This window comes from Hyperoodon ampullatus, assembly GCF_949752795.1.
Source record: "Hyperoodon ampullatus genome assembly, chromosome: 1".
In the NCBI taxonomy this organism is placed as follows: Eukaryota; Metazoa; Chordata; class Mammalia; order Artiodactyla; family Ziphiidae; genus Hyperoodon; species Hyperoodon ampullatus.
The window spans coordinates 143,084,004-143,104,827 of record NC_136914.1 but is presented as its reverse complement, the minus strand read 5'-3'; the positions used below and the strand labels follow the sequence as shown (position 1 = coordinate 143,104,827).

At 36.3% G+C, this 20,824-nt stretch overlaps 1 protein-coding gene across 2 annotated transcripts in view; it reads left to right on the top strand.

Moving 5' to 3' along the window:
* AFG2A (AFG2 AAA ATPase homolog A) overlaps positions 1-20,824 on the top strand; it is a gene marked incomplete at both ends in the record, with an annotated part of 340,106 nt that overhangs the window by 279,252 nt on the left and 40,030 nt on the right. For both annotated transcript variants that reach the window (XM_079716599.1, XM_079716598.1), the window contains one exon: positions 532-696. In XM_079716599.1, coding sequence (XP_079572725.1) covers positions 532-696 — 165 coding nt within the window. The remainder of the gene's footprint in view (positions 1-531; positions 697-20,824) is intronic.

Genomic DNA, 20,824 nt, shown 5'->3' with positions numbered 1-20,824 from the left:
GTATATAGTACAGCTCAATAGTTTTTTTGGAATAGATGACTTCATTAGCTCTAAGGTAGTTCAGGCATTCACCTTCAATAAAATATTAGGGAAGTTCATTTGACTACCGTCAGCTCTAGAAGTATTCTTTGATGTGAGCTATGTTATTTTGTGGGCTCTCTGAAAACAGCTTAACCCATATTTGAAGAGTTATTGCAGGAAGTTACCAAAGAAAACCTTTTGATATGATGAATGCAAGTCATATACACATTTCCTTAAAAGACAGTAGTCGTCTTTTACTGACCTGACAGTTGCTGAGGAGCAAAAAGGCTTTCAGAAATCCTGCTTTTCTATTTTCAAAAGTACTCTGACATTGTTTATTTGTTTGAATCTTTAAAATAGACTTTAGAATCTCTAGTACTTGTCTTATTTACTAATTATGATAATAGTGAGATATTCTTGAGATTCTGGGCATCCTCTTTCCTTGGGTTCCTTCATATGGAATATCAATTCTGAGCTTGGTTAATCTTTGTTGCCCCTTCTTCTTTATAGGCCTTGATGCGGCCTGGAAGAATTGATAGAATCATCTACGTGCCTTTACCAGATGCAGAAACAAGAAGGGAAATATTTAACTTGCAGTTTCACTCTATGCCAATCAGTAATGATGTTGATCTGAATGAACTCATCCTCCAAACAGATACATATTCAGGAGCAGAGGTAAGATAGTTCCCCTTAAAATACCTTGGTGGGAAGAAAGCAGTGGCTTGGGGTCATTAGCAGAGAAAAGATTGCTTGATGCCAGCTGTTTTAAATAACTGTGTATTAAGTAATCTTAAAACAGGAAATATACTACATTGACAGGTAGTCACTAAATTAAATTGCATTTTACCTTGCCTCTATTATATTTCAATTGGTTTTACCTGGCTTATCTTATTTCTCAATATGTAGTCTTCAGAGAAGCAGCATAATATAGTAGAGAGAACACTGGATTAGAAGTAGAAGATTCTTCTTTTGGAGCTTTTTGGTTTTGTTTTTTGTTTGTTGGTTTGTTTGTTTTAACAACTTTATTGGAATATAATTGCTTTACAATAGTGTGTTAGTTTCTGCTTTATAACAAAGTGAATCAGTTATACACATACATATGTCCTCATATCTCTTCCCTCTTGCATCTCCCTTCCTGCCACCCTCCCTATCCCACCCCTCTAGATGGTCACAAAGCACCAAGCTGATCTCCCTGTGCTATGCAGCTGCTTCCCACTAGCTATCTGTTTTACATTTGGTAGTGTATATATTTCCATGCCACTCTCTCACTTTGTCCTACCTTACCCTTCCCCCTCCCCATATCCTCAAGTCCATCTCTAGTAGGTCTGCATCTTTATTCCTGTCTTGCCCCAAGGTTCTTCTGACCATTTTTTCTTTTTAGATTCCATATACATGTGTTAGCATACAGAATTTGTTTTTCTCTTTCTGACTTACTTCACTGTGTATGACAGCCTGTATGACTTAACTGTGTATGACAGTCCATCCACCTCACTACAAATAACTCAGTTTCGTTCCTTTTTATGGCTGAGTAATATTCCGTTGTATATATGTGCCACATCTTCTTTATCCATTCATCTGTTGATGGACACTTAGGTTGCTTCCATGTCCTGGCTATTGTAAATAGAGCTGCAATGAATATTTTGGTACACGACTCTTTTTGAATTATGGTTTTCTCAGGGTATATGCCCAGTAGTGGGATTGCTGGGTTGTGTGGTAGTTCTGTTTTTAGTTTTTTAAGGAACCTCCATACTATTCTCCATAGTGGCTGTATCAATTTACATTCCCACCAACAGTGCAAGAGGGATCCCTTTTCTCCACACCCTCTCCAGCATTTATAGTTTGTAGATTTTTTCATGATGGCCATTCTAACCAGTGTGAGATGATATCTCATTGTAGTTTTGATTTGCATTTCTCTGATGATTAATGATGTTGAGCATTCTTTCATGTGTTTGTTGGCAATGTATATATCTTCTTTGGAAAAATGTCTGTTTAGGTCTTCTGCCCATTTTTGGATTGGGTTGTTTGTTTTTTTGAAATTGAGCTGCATGAGTTGCTTGTATGTTTTGGAGATTAATCCTTTGTCAGTTGCTTCAATTGCAAATATTTTCTTACATTCTGAGGGTTGTCTTTTCATCTTGTTTATAGTTTCCTTTGCTGTACAAAAGCTTTTAAGTTTCATTAGGTCCCATTTGTTTATTTTTGTTTTTATTTTCATTTCTGTAGGAGGTGGGTCCAAAAGGATCTTGCTGTGATTTATGTCATAGAGTGTTCTGCCTATGTTTTCCCCTAAGATTTTGATGGTGTCTGGCCTTACATTTAGGTCTTTAATCCATTTTGAGTTTATTTTTGTGTATGGTGTCAGGGAGTGTTCTAATTTCATTCTTTTACACGTAGCTGTCCACTTTTCCCAGCACCACTTATTGAAGAGGCTGTCTTTTCTCCGCTGTATATTCTTGCCTCCTTTATCAAAGATAAGGTGACCATATGTGCATGGGTTTATCTCTGGGCTTTCTATCCTGTTCCATTGATCTATGTTTCTGTTTTTTTGCCAGTACCATACTGTCTTGATTACTGTAGCTTTGTAGTATAGTCTGAAATCAGGGAGTCTGATTCCTCCAGCTCTGTTTTTCTTTCTCAAGATTGCTTTGGCTATTCGGGGTCTTTTGTGTTGCTATACAAATTGTGAAATTTTTTGTTCTAGTTCTGTGAAAAATGCCAGTGATAGGGATACATTGAATCTGTAGATTGCTTTTGGTAGTAGAGTTATTTTCACAGTGTTGATTCTTCCAATCCAAGAACATGGTATATCTCTCCATCTATCTTTATCATCTTTAATTTCTTTCATCAGTGTCTTATAGTCTTATAGTTTTCTGCATACAGGTCTTTTGCCTCCTTAGGTAGGTTTATTCCTAGATATTTTATTCTTTTTGTTGCAATGGTAAATGGGAGTGTTTTCTTAATTTCGCTTTCAGATTTTTCATCATTAGTGTACAGGAATGCCAGAGATTTCTGTACTTTAATTTTGTATCCTGCTACTTTACCAAATTCATTGATTAGCTCTAGTAGTTTTCTGGGAGCATCTTTAGGATTCTCTATGTATAGTATCATGTCATCTGCAAACAGTGACAGCTTTACTACTTCTTTTCCAATTTGGATTCCTTTATTTCTTTTTCTTCTCTGATTGCTGTGGCTAAAACTTCCAAATCTATGTTGAATAATAGTGGTGAGAGTGGGCAACCTTGTCTTGTTCCTGATCTTAGTGGAAATGGTTTCAGTTTTTCACCATTGAGGATGATGTTGGCCGTGGGTTTGTCATATATGGCCTTTATTCTGTTGAGGAAAGTTCCCTCTATGCCTACTTTCCAGAGGGTTTTTAATCATAAATGGGTGTTGAATTTTGTCGAAAGCTTTCTCTGCATCTATTGAGATGATCATATGGTTTTTCTCCTTCAGTTTGTTAATATGGTGTATCACATTGATTGATTTGCATATATTGAAGAATCCTTGCATTCCTGGAATAAACCCCACTTGATCGTGGTGTATGATCCTTTTAATGTGCTCTTGGATTCTGTTTGGTATTATTTTGTTGAGGATTTTTCCATCTATGTTCATCAGTGATATTAGCCTGTAGTTTTCTTTCTTTGTGACATCTTTGTCTGGTTTTGGTATCAGTGTGATGGTGGCCTCGTAGAATGAGTTTGGGAATGTTCCTCCCTCTGCTGTATTTTGGAAGAGCTTGAGAAGGATAGGTGTTAGCTGTTCTCTAAATGTTTAATAGAATTCGCCCATGAAGCCATCTGGTTGTGGGCTTTTGTTTGTTGGAAGATTTTTAATCACTGTTTCAATTTCAGTGCTTGTGATTGGTCTGTTTATGTTTTCTGTTTCTTCCTGGTTCAGTCTCAGAAGGTTGTGCATTTCTAAGAATTTGTCCATTTCTTCCAGATTGTCCATTTTATTGGCATAGAGTTGCTTGTAGTAATCTCTCATGATCTTTTGTATTTCTGCAGTGTCAGTTGTTACTTCTCCTTTTTCATTCTATTGATTTGAGTCTTCTCCCTTTTTTTCTTGATAAGTGTGGCTAATGGTTTATCAATTCTGTTTATCTTCTCAAAAAACCAGCTTTTAGTTTTTATTGATCTTTGCTGTCATTTCCTTCATTTCTTTTTCATTTATTTCTGATCTGATCTTTATGATTTCTTTCCTTCTGCTAACTTTGGGGTTTTTTTGTTCTTCTTTCTCTAATTGCTTTAGGTGTAAGCCTAGATTGTTTATTTGAGGTGTTTCTTGTTTCTTAAGGTAGAGTTGTATTGCTATAAACTTCCCTCTTAGAACTGCTTTTGCTGCATCCCATAGCTTTTGGGTCATTGTGTTTTCATTGTCATTTGTTTCTATGACAAATGACTTCCTCTTTGATTTCTTGAGTGATCTCATGGTTATTAAGTAGTGTGTTGTTTAGCCTCCATGTGTTTGTATTTCTTACAGATTTTTTCCTGTAATTGATATCTAGTCTCATAGCGTCGTCGTTGGAAAAGATACTTGATATGATTTCAATTTTCTTAAATTTACCAAGGTTTGATTTGTGACCCAAGATATGATCTATCCTGGGGAATGTTCCATGAGCACTTGAGAAGAATGTGTATTCTGTTGTTTTTGGATGAAATGTCCTATAAATATCAGTTAAGTCCATCTTGTTTAATGTATCATTTTTTTATTTTATTTATTTATTTATTTATTTATTTTTGTGGTACGTGGGCCTCTCACTGTTGTGGCCACTCCCGTTGCAGAACACAGGCTCCGGACGCGCAGGCTCAGCGGCCATGGCTCACGGGCCCAGCCGCTCCGCGGCATGTGGGATCTTCCCAGACCGGGGCACGAACCCGTATCCCCTGCATCGGCAGGTGGACTCTCAACCACTGCGCCACCAGGGAAGCCCTAATGTATCATTTAAAGCTTGTGTTTCCTTATTTATTTTCATTTTGGATGATCTGTCCATTGGTGAAAGTGGGGTGTTAAAGTCCCCTACTGTGATTGTGTTACTGTCGATTTCCCCTTTTATGGCTGTTCGTATTTACCTTATGTATTGAGGTGCTCCTATGTTGGGTGCATAAATATTTACAATTGTTATATCTTCTTCTTGGATTGATCCCTTGATCATTTTGTAGTGTCCTTCTTTGTCTCTTGTAATAGTCTTTGTTTTAAAGTCTATTTTGTCTGATATGAAAATTGCTACTCCAGCTTTCTTTTGATTTCCATTTGCATGGAATATCTTTTTCCATCCCCTCACTTTCAATCTGTATGTGTCCCTAGGTCTGAAGTGGCTCTCTTGTAGACAGCATATATACGGGTCTTGTTTTTGTATCCATTCAGCCAGTCTAGAGGCTTTTTGATACAGCAGCTTCCAACCAGTTATACACATCTCTGAACTTTGATCGCTTTACCCTATCAAATGGAAATGGTGTACAACTTGCCCTACTGTTTTCTCATAGAGATCATAAAAATGAGATTAAGATATCACGTAAGTACTCTGAAATACAAAAGACTTGGCAGAGAGATTTTATTATTATCTTTTAAGATTTGGGAAAATTATCTCAGTCTACAAAGATTCTCTCATAAAAAGCATAAAAGTGACAGCCTGTCTGTCCTTAATAGTAAAAGTATATTCTCAACAAGAATAGCAAGACCTCTGTGAAAATATGAAAATTTTAAGTATGGCAAATAAATAAATATTTTTTCTGTCCTTAGCAACTCTTTACTTAGGCTGTTTTTATTTACAGAATAAAATTCCATTAAACTATTTGTGCAGCTTTTCTACAAGTATATCTTAAGAAAAATTTGGACTATATATTCCTCAACACAGAAATGTCTTCTGAATACCACTGATATGGGTCTGTACTGGGAAATTAATACTTTCTTAAGTAAGAAGCTGTAGCTTCCTTTCATTCTGAATTATCCAGCAGGCTGGGACTCCACATTCTGTTTTGCTTGCTATTATTTTTTATCTGTTATTTTTTATCTGTCTTCTGTAAAAACCAAAGAGATTAACACATTACAGATCATTAGTGGTACTCAGAGAGGCTTGTATGTAAATTTACATGTGGAATTGGATTTAGTATATCATGTAGTCATAGCTAATAACAACAACCAAAATAAATCTCAATTCTACTCACTGTTTTTTTCAACTAGTAACTATGTATGTTTCATTTCCTCCCTTTAAATTTTTAAATTCCACTGGGGTGGAAAATCCATGTAGAAAGTAGCTTGAGAGCAGTTAAAGTGCATTCACCTTTAAAGTCCTGTCTGAAACAGTAATCTTTATTAGCATCTCTGTGGCATGACCATCCATTAAGTTAAAATGAACATACAGTTACTGCTAACTGACTGCTCCAGCATTTCTAGAATTTAGTTTTTGGTGTGAGACCAAGGGCTGTATATGATATGTCAGTTTACAGGAAGTAGGCAGGAAAAGAAACCATAAATCTTTCACTTGAGTTGAGTGAAGTGGAAGAGTAGTTAGCAAGGTATAAATATGCCTTTCTCACTTTGAAATAATTTATGGTAGTAACACAGAAGTGCAAAACAAAAAGAAAGCCAGTGAGGTCCTGTCTGGCTGAAAGGTAAAAACTCACTTGGTACCAGGAATTATTGTACCAGCTTACTAGTTCTTATGTAGTACATGCCTAATTCAGTCTGAAATATAAGCAAATTCATTTCTGATTAATTTTTATATCAGATTTTCTAAAAATAGTCCCAGAGAAAGTAGCAGAAAATTCTGTCCCTCAGTTTACGTTTTTTTTTTAAAGCTTTTTTTTTTTTTTTTTTTTTATAGTGTTTTTATTTTTACTTGTTGACAGTTTGCTTTATCTATTTATTTATTTTTGGCTGTGTTGGGTCTTCGTTTCTGTGCGAGGGCTTTCTCTAGTTGTGGAGAGCGGGGGCCACTCTTCATCGCGGTGCGCGGGCCTCTCACTATCGCGGCCTCTCTTGTTGCGGAGCACAGGCTCCAGACGCGCAGGCTCAGTAATTTTGGCTCACGGGCCCAGTTGCTCCGCGGCATGTGGGATCTTCCCAGACCGGGGCACGAACCCGTGTCCCCTGCATCGGCAGGCAGACTCTCAACCACTGCGCCACCAGGGAAGCCCCAGTTTACGTTTTTATGTCCCATATGGCTTGGGTGAGGGAAGGGTATCTTACTGTGGTCCTAGTTATAATCAGTATATTATTACAACTTCATAGACATTTATTCCAGAGCCATATCTTAGTAATTCTAGGCTTTTCAATTTGGACAAGGCAGGTTTGTTCCACATTTTTTGTTTTGGGTGGAGGGTTTGGTCTGAATATTTAAGTAATTCACACAGGTGCCTTATTGTTTGAGGAAAAATATTATCTTTTTAAAGTCTCAAAATCAATAGGAAATTTAAGATAGATTAAACAGCTTCACATAAAATATAAGATCTCTCTCATCTTTTTTTCTTCTATCAGAAGTAAAATGGCACAACAATGTTTGAAAGCCAGAATTAGTTTTGATTTTTTTTTTTTTTTTTTTTTTTTTTTTGGCTGCATTGGGTCTTCATTGCTGCAAGGGCTTTCTCTAGTTGCAGCGAGTGGGGGCTACTCTTCGTTGCGGTGAGCGAGCTTCTCATTGCGGTGGCTTCTCCTGCTGCGGAGCACGGGCTCTAGGTGCCCGGGCGTCAGTAGTTGTGGCACATGGGCTTAGTTGCCCCGAGGCATGTGTGATCTTCCCAGACTGGGACTCGAACCCGTGTCCCCTGCTTTGGCAGGCAGATTCTTAACCACTGTGCCACTGGGGAAGTCCCTGATAGGTTTTTAAATAGTAAAACAAATTCAAAGCTTGAACCTCAGTCATCTGATACCTACAGGCTCAGTGCTTTACCACTGATGTAACTAATTTATTTCTTCCCCCAGCAAGGCTATATCCTTCAGCACAGAACCTACTACATAGTACATACTTAACAAACATTTAATGAACTGAAAAAAAGTTAGATTTAGGAAAAATAGACTTTCCCTTCTCATTTGTCATAGAGGAACCTTCTTGTAGCAATGCACCCTGCTATAGGCACAGCCTCTTTTTCAGAGTTGGGGTGTCTCTGTGGGCACTTTTGGTATAAAAATGAAACTACTGACTCAGTTAATTGTCTTCATGGGAGAGTAGTATGTTCAGTATTATATAAAATTAATTTTATTTGACTGTACAGTATCAGCTATATGAACAAGAATTTGGCTGGGTGAGCCAGAAATGAGGAAATTGCTGACACTGTTTTTTAGAAACATAAAATGTTTATTTTAACTGTAGTGAATATTTTATTTTTATTTTTAATTAAAAAGTTGTTTAGAATGTTTAGGATGGAGATGATACTGGCACTCATTAAAGGACTGGGATAGGAGGGTTAATTTTTAAAAATATTTTCTTGTCACCTGGTGCTTTTGCCAGGTCAACATTGTTCCGTAAAAGCTTACAGACACCCAAAGTTTGAAGTAGCTCCTTCTACTCTTCTGAGTTACTTCATTTTCCCTCCTTGGAGAGGGTATACAGGGAATTAAAGCATTATTTTAATCCTCAGGAGAGTCCCAAGAGGAAGTTTGTCACCAGCTGAAAAGGGAATGTGGTCCCTAGGGAGCAGCCTCTAAGGAGCGGCTGAAGCGGGCGGCATCCTTCAGCCATCTCTGCCGCCTGCTGCTCTCCCGTGGCCAGAACCTCATTGTCTTTGGCTTCTTGGCTGTAGCTCCCAGTTAATGGAAAAACATGTTGCCATTTAAAAGCAGATGGGAATTCACTTCAGGAGGAAATAAAAAGTCATTTTTGGTTATAGCTATTGTTTTCTTTTGCCTTTGATTTTTGTTTTTTAAGTTATTTGTAGCAGATTCCACTTCATGTATTTGTCTTATATCAAATTATCCTAGTTCCTTTAAGAAAACGTTTATCTTACCCACTGACAGGAAATCAGCAGTCACAAATATATGCATATGAAGCCATGACTGGGCCCATTACCCATGTGCCATGTGCTTGAGGACAGAGGTGATGAATAAGATACATAATTTCCTCTCTGTATAGGAATTTGCTAACACAGGCTGACAATTAATATCTAAAATTTGGATTGAATGTTTATTTGCATTTGGATGTTATCCTCCTTTTAGTGATTATCTCATTAAAACTGACAGACTCTCTAAGAGCCAGGTATCAGCTGTACATTTTATAAATAATATAGGCAATGATAGCATTTATTTCATATATCAAGATTTGAGAATTCAACTTTCAAGAGAGGCAATAAAGTAGGGGAAAAAAAAGAATTTTAATGCTGCAGTTGAGTAGACTTTTAATCGAATTGTAGCTCTTTTCTCTCTGGGTGGTTACAGGCAAGTTATTTAACTTCTTTGAACCTCAGTTTCCTCATTTATAAGATATCTATGTGACTGAAATTGTTTTGAGGGTTAAATGAGTTAATAAATGTAAAAGCACCAAGAAACAAGGCCTGACACATAAGGAGTGCTTCATAAATGTTATTTCCCTTCATCCTTTCCTCATTTTATCAGTTCAGTATTTATATTTACCACTACAGTATTGGATGATGCTGCCATAAGGCAGTTTTCATTGTCTCAATAACCAGATAATTTATCTGAAATTATTATTTATAATATGAGTTTGCCTCTTAGTCTTTTCTTCAAAACCTAAAAATCTTCTTTATATGGTGATTTTTAGGGTCTAAATCTAGCTCTAGCAATTTGTTAGAGTTAAATAATTTCACATTAATTTTTTAAAAAGCTTTAACTTCATGTAAATTTAGTGTACTTATCTCTATTTTACTAAAGTGATGTGTCTTGCCCTGAATTCTGTTTTATAGTCTAGGCCCTCCTGGGTCTCATAATAGCTCAAGGTCTTCATGCCAGCTTGACATTAAAAAATCACCTTCCAGTTTGCCTCTTTAATTCAAGAAGTGTTCCTTTCACTGTGCTTGAGTTATTGTAGCTAATAAAGGGAGAGGCTTAAATTACTTTTCTATCTTGCTGATTATTATTCCTTCTGATAGCCTCTCTCTTTTCTCCTACCCAGTGAAAACAGAAGGAGCAATTATAACCACGTAGGATATCTGTACTCTTCCTACATGAAGCCTCTTGTAACTGTTTTCCCTAATCTAAAAGTCAGGATCAATGTACTAGAACCTGGCATAGATTGACTCTATATGACCAGCCTAACAACACATCTAAGATAGGACTAAAGATCCTAAGGCAGGACAGGACACGTTCTGGCCTGGTCTCAGGCTCCTAAGTAGTGCTGATAGAGAGCAGCTAGCAGTGGTGTTCCTATCTCAGAGGGAAGCAGGGCACTGCAGGACTTGGCAACCTCCTGTAGACACACGTGCAGTCTGCTTGTCCCGCCTTATCAGAAACTGCCCTATTAAATCATGCTGTTGTCACCAGCTGGTCTGCTGTTCTTAATTTGAGATCTTTGTTCTCTCTACTCTTTCTTGTGCATTTACCCTAAAATTCTATATCTCTAGCCCAGAATTTCAAAGTACTCTTTGTTTATACAACCTACTGAAATCACTGCTTTGTCATAAAACCATCATGACAACCCTACCCAGAAATGGCTTCTCCTTTTGAACTCCTTTACTCTGATTTCTGTTTCACTTGTTTAGCTCTTAGGATATTTTTGTGGTTATTTTAATATGAGCAGCCGCCTCATGTCCCGTCCCCTTCCCCCCTCCGCCCCCCGCCCCCCGCAAACAAACTGTAAGATTCTCTATGGCAGAAACCAGGTTTTCTACTTCTTGGAGTCCAGCAAAGCAACCATTCTGTCCACTGAATCAGTGGACATTAATGTTGGATGGGTGATTTATGTGTTGACTCTAAGTAATTCTGATGAACAAAAATATCAGTTTTAACGTTCACTAAAGTAACACTTCTGGTTTTAAACTTTTTTTATATATATATATACGTTATCTGAGTGTCTAACACTATGAGAACACTGCTGTAGCAAAAGAACTAGAGCCAAGCAAAAACAATTGATTTGTCTGAAGTCCCACAGCAAATAAGTGACAGACCCAGAACCAGAACCTGGATCTTTCAACTCCTCCTGAAAGGCTCTTCCTGCCTCTGAGTCAACAGAAGAATCTTAGAAATGGTTTCTTAGTTCCCCTTAACATCTCTGAAACTTTGATAAAGATTTGCCTGCTCTTGTGGACAGTGGATATGAAACATCTTTACATTTTTTTATATGTACTTTTCTGACAGTTGTCTTTAGCTACCTCGATGTCATCTTTGCAAAAATTGTAAGCTACTTGAAGTTAGGAACTATGTTTTTCTTTATTCACTTACAGTATTTACCAGGTATTGTGAATAAGGTCTTCAGTTTAGAGGGAAAGACATATAAACAACTAAGTTCTGTATAATGTGTTTTATGTGGCATGATGTAATGATGTGCACAATACTAGGGGAGAAAGAAGAGGATGTAACTCACACTAACTGGGATTGAAGGTGGGGATAGTTGATCTGAGTCTTAATAGGTGAACAGGAGTTCCCAAAGTAGAGTAGAGCTGGAAAGGGGAGCATGCCTGGCATACAGAAAGGCAGAGATGCATAAAAGAACATAGTGTGTTCTAGATTCAGTTAAAGGTTAAAATATGAGTAGAAAAAGAGTCTGAGAGTGGAAGTAGTAGGTGATAAAGCAGGAAAAGTAGGTCAGACAAATGTGAAGGACCTTGCACATCATCTGGACTTGTTTTTCTCCTTTAAGCCGTGGAGAACCATTGAAGAATTTAATAAGAAATATTGTGGTCAGATTTGTGTGTTTGAAAGATTGGTGGCATTTGTGTCCAAGGCCACCACTAGCTTAGCCTATGGAGCACCTTTACGTGAATTAGAAAAAGATGCTCCTTTACCCCATTTGGTGACAGATTCCTGCAAGGGCAAAAGGCTTGTCAAGCAGAGCATGAGCTTTCATGAAAGTCCCTATTTCATTAAGTCCTTATTCACCCCCTCAGCTGGGCATCCTTGTATATGCACAACCTTCACATCCATACAGGGTCGTCTCATTTTTTGGCTTATCCACCTTTAAATATCCCCCACAGTGCCTACTAGCACAGTACCTCATATAAAGTTTATATGTATTCATCAAATAAATAAATTTAGATTTTAATACCAAGTAGATAAACTACTTTCTGTGACTTTAAGATTTGCCTCATGAGCCCTTGGACAAATATGTTTTGTGAATGGGATAAATGGGAATTTAAAGATGTCTTTTGTACAACATTAGCACATTAAACCTGCCATGAGGTGCAGCACCTGATATGAATGGCCAAAATATTAAAAGTCAGTTGGATTATGTCTTCTGAGCTATATTACCACTTGTAACTTTGAATATAAGCTCCTAGGGCAAGTACCTTACCTCTGCAGCTCTGTTCAATGGCTAAAATGTAGCTACCCTGTTGTAAATGAATCATGATAAAACCTTCCAGAGCAAAAATCAGATACACTAAAAGCTTATATTTAGACTGTAACTTTTAAGCTAGTCCTCCAACCCTTTTACCGTTTGGTAAAAACCAAGACCTAGACTTCAGTCCCATCTTGACCATTTACTGCAGTATTAGTTTGGCCAAATCAGTTATCATCTCTAGAGCTCAGTTCTCGTATTTTAATAAGGGAGTAGAAATAACGGTCTTTATGATCCTTTCTAGTGCTAAAAATGTGTGCCTGTATACCTGTCATAGATTAGATTAATTGTATAAGGAATTCTTTAGGGGTTGGACCTCCAGGGACAGATAACATGGTTATGTTTTCCTTACAATGCTTCTAGAAATCTGAGATCTTGGGGTTGTGGTCAGTGTCTCTAAATACTTGCTTCTGTAGCCTAGAGATCCTAATCATGGCACCAGAGGAATGGGAACCTTGAACGACTCTGACAGTTCATAGAATTCAGATTTTAATAAAATTCTCCTAGGAATTCCCTGGCAGCCTAGTGGTTAGGACTCCATGCTTTCACTGCCGAGGGCCCCAGTTCAATCCCTTGTCTGGGAACTAATATCATGTAAGTTGCATGGCATGGCCAAAAAAAAAACTCCTTAGCAAACTTTAACAATTTTCCACTGAATGGAAATGAAAGTTTTAATTGCTCAAGAGATTCCCATGCCCAGTGATTTTTTTTTTTTTCCTGATACTTTTGGTTTTTCTGCTTTTCACCTTCCTTAAGAACAGCAAGTCAAGTTCAATATCTATGATTCTGGAGATGTTAGGATAAAAAATCTTATAAAACAGAAATATGCATCAGCCCACTTTTTCCCTAGACTCTTTGTTAGGAAAGTAAGGAAAAGCTACAAAGTTATAATGTTCATTTTAACTTACAGTTTTTAAAACTTAGTATGGAAATGTAACATTCTCTATATTTCCAAACATGAACTTCTACTTAAATTGGCAATAAAAAGAACCTTAATTCAGCTTACCTGAGGTCTATTTTAGATAGGATGTTCACACCAAGCAAATCATCCTCCAGAACACCTTGTGCTGCCATACCTGTATTACTGACTCCTTGCCAGGTGTTTAAAACTGCTGTCAGATTACAAAAAGCATTAGTCAGAAAGGAAATGAATATTGAATGAGAGGCTGGCTGGCAACAAACTTAATACAGCATTTTATTACTGAAAGTATAAAGTACTGAAGCCCCTTTATAAAGAGAAGCAGTATATCAAGGCAACAAGTTCATCAAGACCTACCTGATAATCTAGTCCCCAAGCCTGGTATCCAGGCTAAATAAGTATCTATGAAGAATTACTCAGGCCAATAATAATGGCATTTTAACATTCCACCTTGTTTCTCCTCTTCCAAATTCTGTCTCTCTATTGACTCATGCTGGTTCTCCAGAATTTTTGTACAGACATTTAATCTTTGCTTCTTCATCTTCAAATGTGTGATAAATTTGGGGGGGAGGTTCTACCAACTTGAAAGGAACTCATGATTTTAAAAAGATGTGTAGGGACTTCCCTGGCGATCCAGTGGTTAAGACTTTGCCTTCCAATGCAGGGGCTACGCGTTCGATCCCTGGTCGGGGAGCTAAGATCCCGCGTGCCTCGAGGCCAAAAATCCAAAACATAAATCAGAAGTAATATTGTAACAAATTCAGTAAAGACTTTTAAAAAATGGTCCACATCAAAATTAATTAATTAATTAATTAAAGGATTGTAAAGCATGGTACTAATTCTATAGTATAGATTCTGGTAGAGTTGGATATTTTTGTTTGGTTATTTGAGGTGAAGGTAGGCTAATTTCTAGTAATGATCCTAATTGATCTGTATACGAAAAGTATGCCACCAATGTAAGGGAAAACTTTTTCTTCTTTTATGGACAGTTTGTACTATGTGAAGCTGGATTACAGTTAAGCAAATGAGTTATGGAATGAGAAATATCTAAATCCAAATGCCAGGTCTGACCATTTCCTAGATTGTGACCAGTTTCCTTATTATGTAAATTATGTGAGAGATCTCTCCTTTATAGATCTGTTGTCCAGAATAGGTGAAATGATTCATATAATAAGTAATATGTGTACTTATCCTAGTACATATAGCAAGTGCTCAGTAAATCATTCTTGTTATTTTTTTATAAATCAGCAAAATCAATTTAATTGATATCTAATATAAAGAATTTACAATTTACTTAATTTTTCCATATTTTGTTCCCTTATATCTTATGAATACGCATGAGTGTTTCATGTGTATGTCATGTTTTTAGTTTTGGTGGTGTGTTCTTTAAATTCAAACTATATTTCATACTTACATTCAGCATTTATTTCATCTGATTTATATTTATAAACGTCTGTAATTCCTATTTTTATTTGTTCCTTTTTAAGCATGTATACTATTTTTTTGCTTTCAAGTGTAAAGCTAATGTTTATTTTCAAACTGTCTACATAATATCCCTATTTTAGTATATCTGTTAAGGTAATAACTAGTTCCTTGCATACGACTTAAATTTTTTTAAATAAATTTATTTATTTTATTTATTTATTTTTGGCTGCGTTGGGTCTTAGTTGCTGCGCACGAGCTTTCTCTAGTTGCAGTGAGCGGGGGCTACTCTTCTTTGCCGTGTGCGGGCTTCTCATTGCGGTGGCTTCTCTTGTTGTGGAGCACGGGCTCTAGGCGCACGGGCTTGAGTAGTTGCGGCTCGTGGTCTCTAGAGCGCAGGCTCAGTGGTTGTGGCCCACAGGCTTAGTTGCTCCGCAGCATGTGGGATCTTCCCAGTCCAGGGCTCGAACCCGTGTCCCCTGCATTGTCAGGCGGATTCTTAACCACTGTGTCACCAGGGAAGTTCACGACTTAATTTTTAATGTAAGTTTTATTAATTAAAAAGAAAAAAAATAGTGAACCTAGCATTTCTACTAGAATGATGATTTAGGAAATACGCATACCTAATTCGTATGCCCTTTCATTTTAGCTAAGGGTTGAACCTGAGTGCTTAAGTAAGTCCCAGAAATCGAACACTAAGGACAAAAGTACTGCAGGTATGTCATGTGGTGTTTGACGGTGACATAGGGATGTTCTTATTCTTCATCCTCAAGAGACAGTAACTCTGAGTTCTCAAAGGTATCATTTTATTAAAATGTTGCTAAAACTCTATAAAATAGTTGTTTAGAGTTGCACTGCATTCATTAAATTGTTCTTAAACATAACCTCTACTGTGTTTCAGGGATTTAAAAACTGAATCTAATCTTGCCTTAGGCTTGAAAGAAAAGTAGAAAGAATAAAGATTTGCATGTCTCTCTTTTGTCTATGTTTTTAACCTCCAACTATTATTTCTGGTGTTCTTTAATAATAGCTAGCTCTCTTTTTGTTTAAAATCTGGAAAATGGGTTTTGCTTTTATATTTGTAGGAAAGTTCCCCTGTTCATTTAGAAGAAAAAAAAGAATTAGGTATAATCCACATGCCACTTTTATGATTTTGAAAGTTCCAAATCATAAATTCGTCATTTTCTCTTTTTGTTCAGAATTACAAAAAAAAAAAAATCACTTAAAACTGTTTTTGGCATTTGGACAAGACCTTCTTTCAGTGATAGCAAAAGTAGCCCATTGGCATATTTTTATTCACTTTTAAAAGAATCCTTAAGGAGTGGTTTTATATTTAAAAGCAAGAATTGTATTTAGTTTGCCTAGCATTAACTTCTTGCCAGAATTCTTAAAAATATGAAAGGTCAAACAAACACTCTGAACAATAGTAGTCCCCAGCATTTCTTTTTTCTTTTCTTCTCTGTGTCATAAATCTGGTCAGAACTGGAGTTTAGTGGGTAGATGAATCAAAAGTTGTCAATTCAAAGTGAACTTTCTTGTTGTACAGCTGAATTGGTCATAATGAGCATGAAGTTTGCATGCATGCACGCATTTCATTCATGGCTTCTACCATTTCATTCATGGCTTCCTTGTAGTTTAATAATAGACGTTTATGCTATAAAATTAATAGGGTGCACCTGCTGTGTACAGCACAACAAAACTTTTTGCCATGTCTAGTTTATTTTTGAACCCTATAGGGATAGTTTCATGAATAAATTATACCCTCAGTACTTTTAAATTACATATTTTAAAGAAATATTTCTTTACAAAATTTTAGAACATTTATTATATAAAGCAAGTTACATTAATATTTTCATTCACTTTGTACTTGTATATAAAATTATAAATCAATAATTGAATTTTAGGAACATAATAAAATAACTCAAGTAAGTATAAGACTTGGTTGATATTATACAACCTTCTAAATTATGTAAAAATTGAAACATATCGAAGTCCAACTGGAACATGATCTGGCTTATTATAAAGTCTGGTTTAATGTGGGCATGTCTTGGATCCTACCCCAAGTGGTTTATTGCAATTAGTACTCTAAAACCTCAATATAATAATTTTTTCTATAATAATATCTCATAGCATAAAGTAATATATAAGTATGTTCTGTATTATTTTGAACTTTTATGTTTGCTACTCCTGTAGTGATATATCCTGAGGACCTCCAAGGCCTAAATATAACTTTTACAGGTGTTTGAAGAATCAGGTGACTTGCTGGCTGAACCAGCTACATCTGTAAAGCTTTGTTTAAATATAGCTCTACATGTAAACTGATCATGCCTTATAAGCTAACCACCCATGAAGACTGTATGTTTTCTTCTTTGGTAGACAATACTTTAGGTGATCAATATATAATCCACATTTATAGTCATATAATAGGCAAAATGTAGAATAAAGTAGAAGAGAATATTTCTCTCATTTTATGTGCTTCACAGAGAGACCCACAGACTGATTGGGAGAAAACAAAAAAACAAAAAGAGAGTGAGAGAGAGAGGTCTTAGTGCCTGATAAGCTTGAAGTTTTCTTTCCTCTTTTTCCTGATAGTAATTGCTTATGATTTTTTAAAGAGTCACTATGAACTAAATTCTGTCCCTGCAAAATTCACATGTTGAAGCCCTAACCCCCAATGTGGCAGTATTTGAAGATAAAGCATATAAGGAAAGGAAGTAACTAGAATTAAATGAAGTGATAGAGTAGGGTCCTAATAAAGCATCCTGAATGTACAGAGGGAAGGCCATGTGAGGTTACTATGATATTTGCAGCTGTCTGCAAGACAGGAGAAGAGCCCTCACCAGGAACTGACCATGATGGCATGCAGTCTCAGACTTCCAGCCTCTGGGTTGTGGGAAAATAAATTTCTACTGCTTCAGTCACCCAGTCTATGGTATTTTGCTATGGCAGCCCAAACTGACTAAGACAGAGTCCATTACACCTCACATCATTATAGCACAGATCATGTTCTATTTTTTACTTCTTTTTTTCTAACTAATAAAGATGATTTCTGTTAATTTGTAGTCATTAATTTCATCCTGAATTGTCTTTGAGAATCAGATGAGTATAGGCAGTTCCTAGTTTACAAGAAGTTTGCTCTAAGTTGCCTTTGGAGAATTCAAAATAACATTTATTTCAAGCAGTGCTTCCAGAAGCATTGGTGGATAGTTTCCAAGCAAGCCCCCTGACATGTCTTACACCCTAGTATAGGTAACCTAACAGCAGTAGGCATAAGTTTTAGATCCTGGAGGAAGAACATGCACTATTAGAGCCAACCAAAGGAAAAGGGGAGGTTTTTTTTTTTTCTTTTCTAGGCACAGAGCCAGTCCTATGCAAGATTAGGTTAGACAAAGTTTGTCATTGCTTTATCTATTTGTATAACTTTTCACCCTTCATCTTCTAAGATCCCCAGCATCCTCTTGACCTACTTTTCTGAGTTCTTTATTTTGACAGTCTCAATCACTTGTCTGGTTGGAACAGTCTGATTAAATCAATTCACTACATAATGCCAAATAATCAAGAACACTTCTAGAGGTATCTGCATTTTTTAAAAATTTTACTTTCCCAAATGAATCTCTTAACTGGTGGATTTGGGGGTTATATAAAAAAAAGTAAATAGAAAAGAACTCAGAAGTATTCTAGTCTACTTTCTATAGCTTTTCTTGCTCTTTAACCCCTTACCTTTCCTCTTCTGCTGACTTTCAATGTACTTAAAGGGTTTTACAAGGCTCCTTGTAAAAAAGGATTTATTCTACACCAAAAATTTTTACACATCCATTGAACATAAACAGATTTATAATTTGCTGAAAGGACTTCCAATCTTTTCTGTTATATGCAGTTACATTTTGACATGGTTATACTAACATTGCATGACACATTTTATTGACTCCATCGTATTAGTCTACTCTCATCTTAAACACTGCTATTCCATTTTACTGAGCCTTATTAGCTTCAGGGACTTTGCAGTGGAAGCTGAAAGGAAGGTAATAGTAATAGAAACTTCTGTAGTAAGTGATTTTGTAATTGGAAAATATTTATATTTTAGAGAATAGTTTAAAGCTGACTCTAAAAGCACCAGGGTTCTTTGAGGTTGTCTCAAGGCCAGGTCATAGGAGCAAACAGTAGGAAGAATCCTAGGGCCCTGCACCTGGACTTCACTGGGGGGACCAGCTCCATTTAATCTGTAAGATTTTGTTTTATAACAGGGATTTGTCTCTAAAAAATTTTTGGTTTAAGGCTCCAATTTAAGAGGAAATTCATAGTTAAAAATATTAAAAACTGGGAATTTCCCCCACAAGCACCAAAAAGACAACTGAGTTAAAGAATAAAATTAATAACCAATTTCTGCCCCTTGTAAGAAGTTTTTCTTTGTTAGACATTTTTATACAAAATTTTTGGAAATGTATTAGAAGGCATCAATTAAAGAATTTCCAAAGAAAAATATTTATAAATATTTGGTCACCAATTCTTAAACATGACCCCTAAAACTAGGACATACATGCTTAAGATCATATTTTTCTAGTATTTGTATACAAAATCTGAAAAGTACCATTTTCTATTAACAAAGGGCCAAAATTCTCTCTTTTTTTTTAAGTGATGCATTTTTATAGCTTGAAAGCTATATATGGGAATCATATCTCCAAACATTTATCTCACTAGAAAAATTAGAACTATTTCTTCTATATTACTAAAAGATATGCTTTTAATAGCTAGAATTATCTCTTACATAGCATTTTTAATTTTATGTATATTTTATTAATAGATTTTATTTTTGAGCAATTTTAGGCTTACAGAAAAATAAGTGGAAAATATAGAGTTTCCATTTACCATCTCACCTCCTCCTCCTAATTTCCCTTATTATCTTTATTGTGATACATTTATTGAAATTGTTGAACCAGTATTGATAGAGGGGTTTTTTTATTATTATTTATTTATTTATTTATAGGCTGCATTGGGTGTTCATTGCTGCACGTGGGCTTTCTCTAGCTGTGGCAAGCAGGGGCTGCTCTTTGTTGTGGCGCGCGGGCCTCTTATTGCAGTGGCTTCTCTTGTTGCGGAGCACAGGCTCTAGGCCCGTGGGCTCAGTGGTTGTGGCGCACAGGCTTAGTTGCTCTGCGGAGCATGGGATCTTCCCAGATCAGGGATTGAACCCATGTTCCCTGCATTGGCAGGCGGATTCTTAACCACTGTGCCACCAGGAAAGTCCCTAGATTATTATTATTAACTAAACTCCATAATTTATGTTAGGGTTCACTCTTGGTGTTGTACTGTCTATGGTTTTTGAGAAATATATAGTGACATTTGTATCTACCATTACTGTATCACATAACAAAGTTTCATGGCACTTAAAATCCCATGTGCTCCACTTATTCATCCCTTCCTCCCTGACTCCAAACCCTTGATCTTTTTACTGTCTTCATAGTTTTGCCTTTTCCAGAATGCAATATAGTTGGAATCTTCTTTCACATAGCATTTTGCATTTAAGGTTCCTCCATGTCTTTTTGTAGCTTGATAGCTCATTTCTTTTTATTGTTGAATAATATACCATTGTCTGCATGTACCACAGTTTATCTGTTCACCTGTTGAAGGACTTACAAGTTTAATGAATGAAGCTTGAATAAAGCTGCTATAAACATTTTTGTGAAAGTTTTATTTATGGACTTAAGATTTCATCTTTTTGTGGTAAATATTAGGAGTGTGATTGCTGGATCATATGTAAGAATGTGTTTAATTATAAGAAAGTGACAAACTGTCTTCCAATATGGCTGTGCCATTTTGCATTCCCAACAGTGAATGAAAGTTCTTGTTGCTCCATATCCTCATCAGCATTTGATGTTGTCAGTGTCTTAGATTTTAGCCATTTAAATACATGCATAGTGATATCTCATTGTTAATTTGTAATTCCCTAATGACATATGATGTTTAGCATCTTTTCATTTGCTTATTTGCCATCTATATATCTTCTTTGGTGAGCTGTC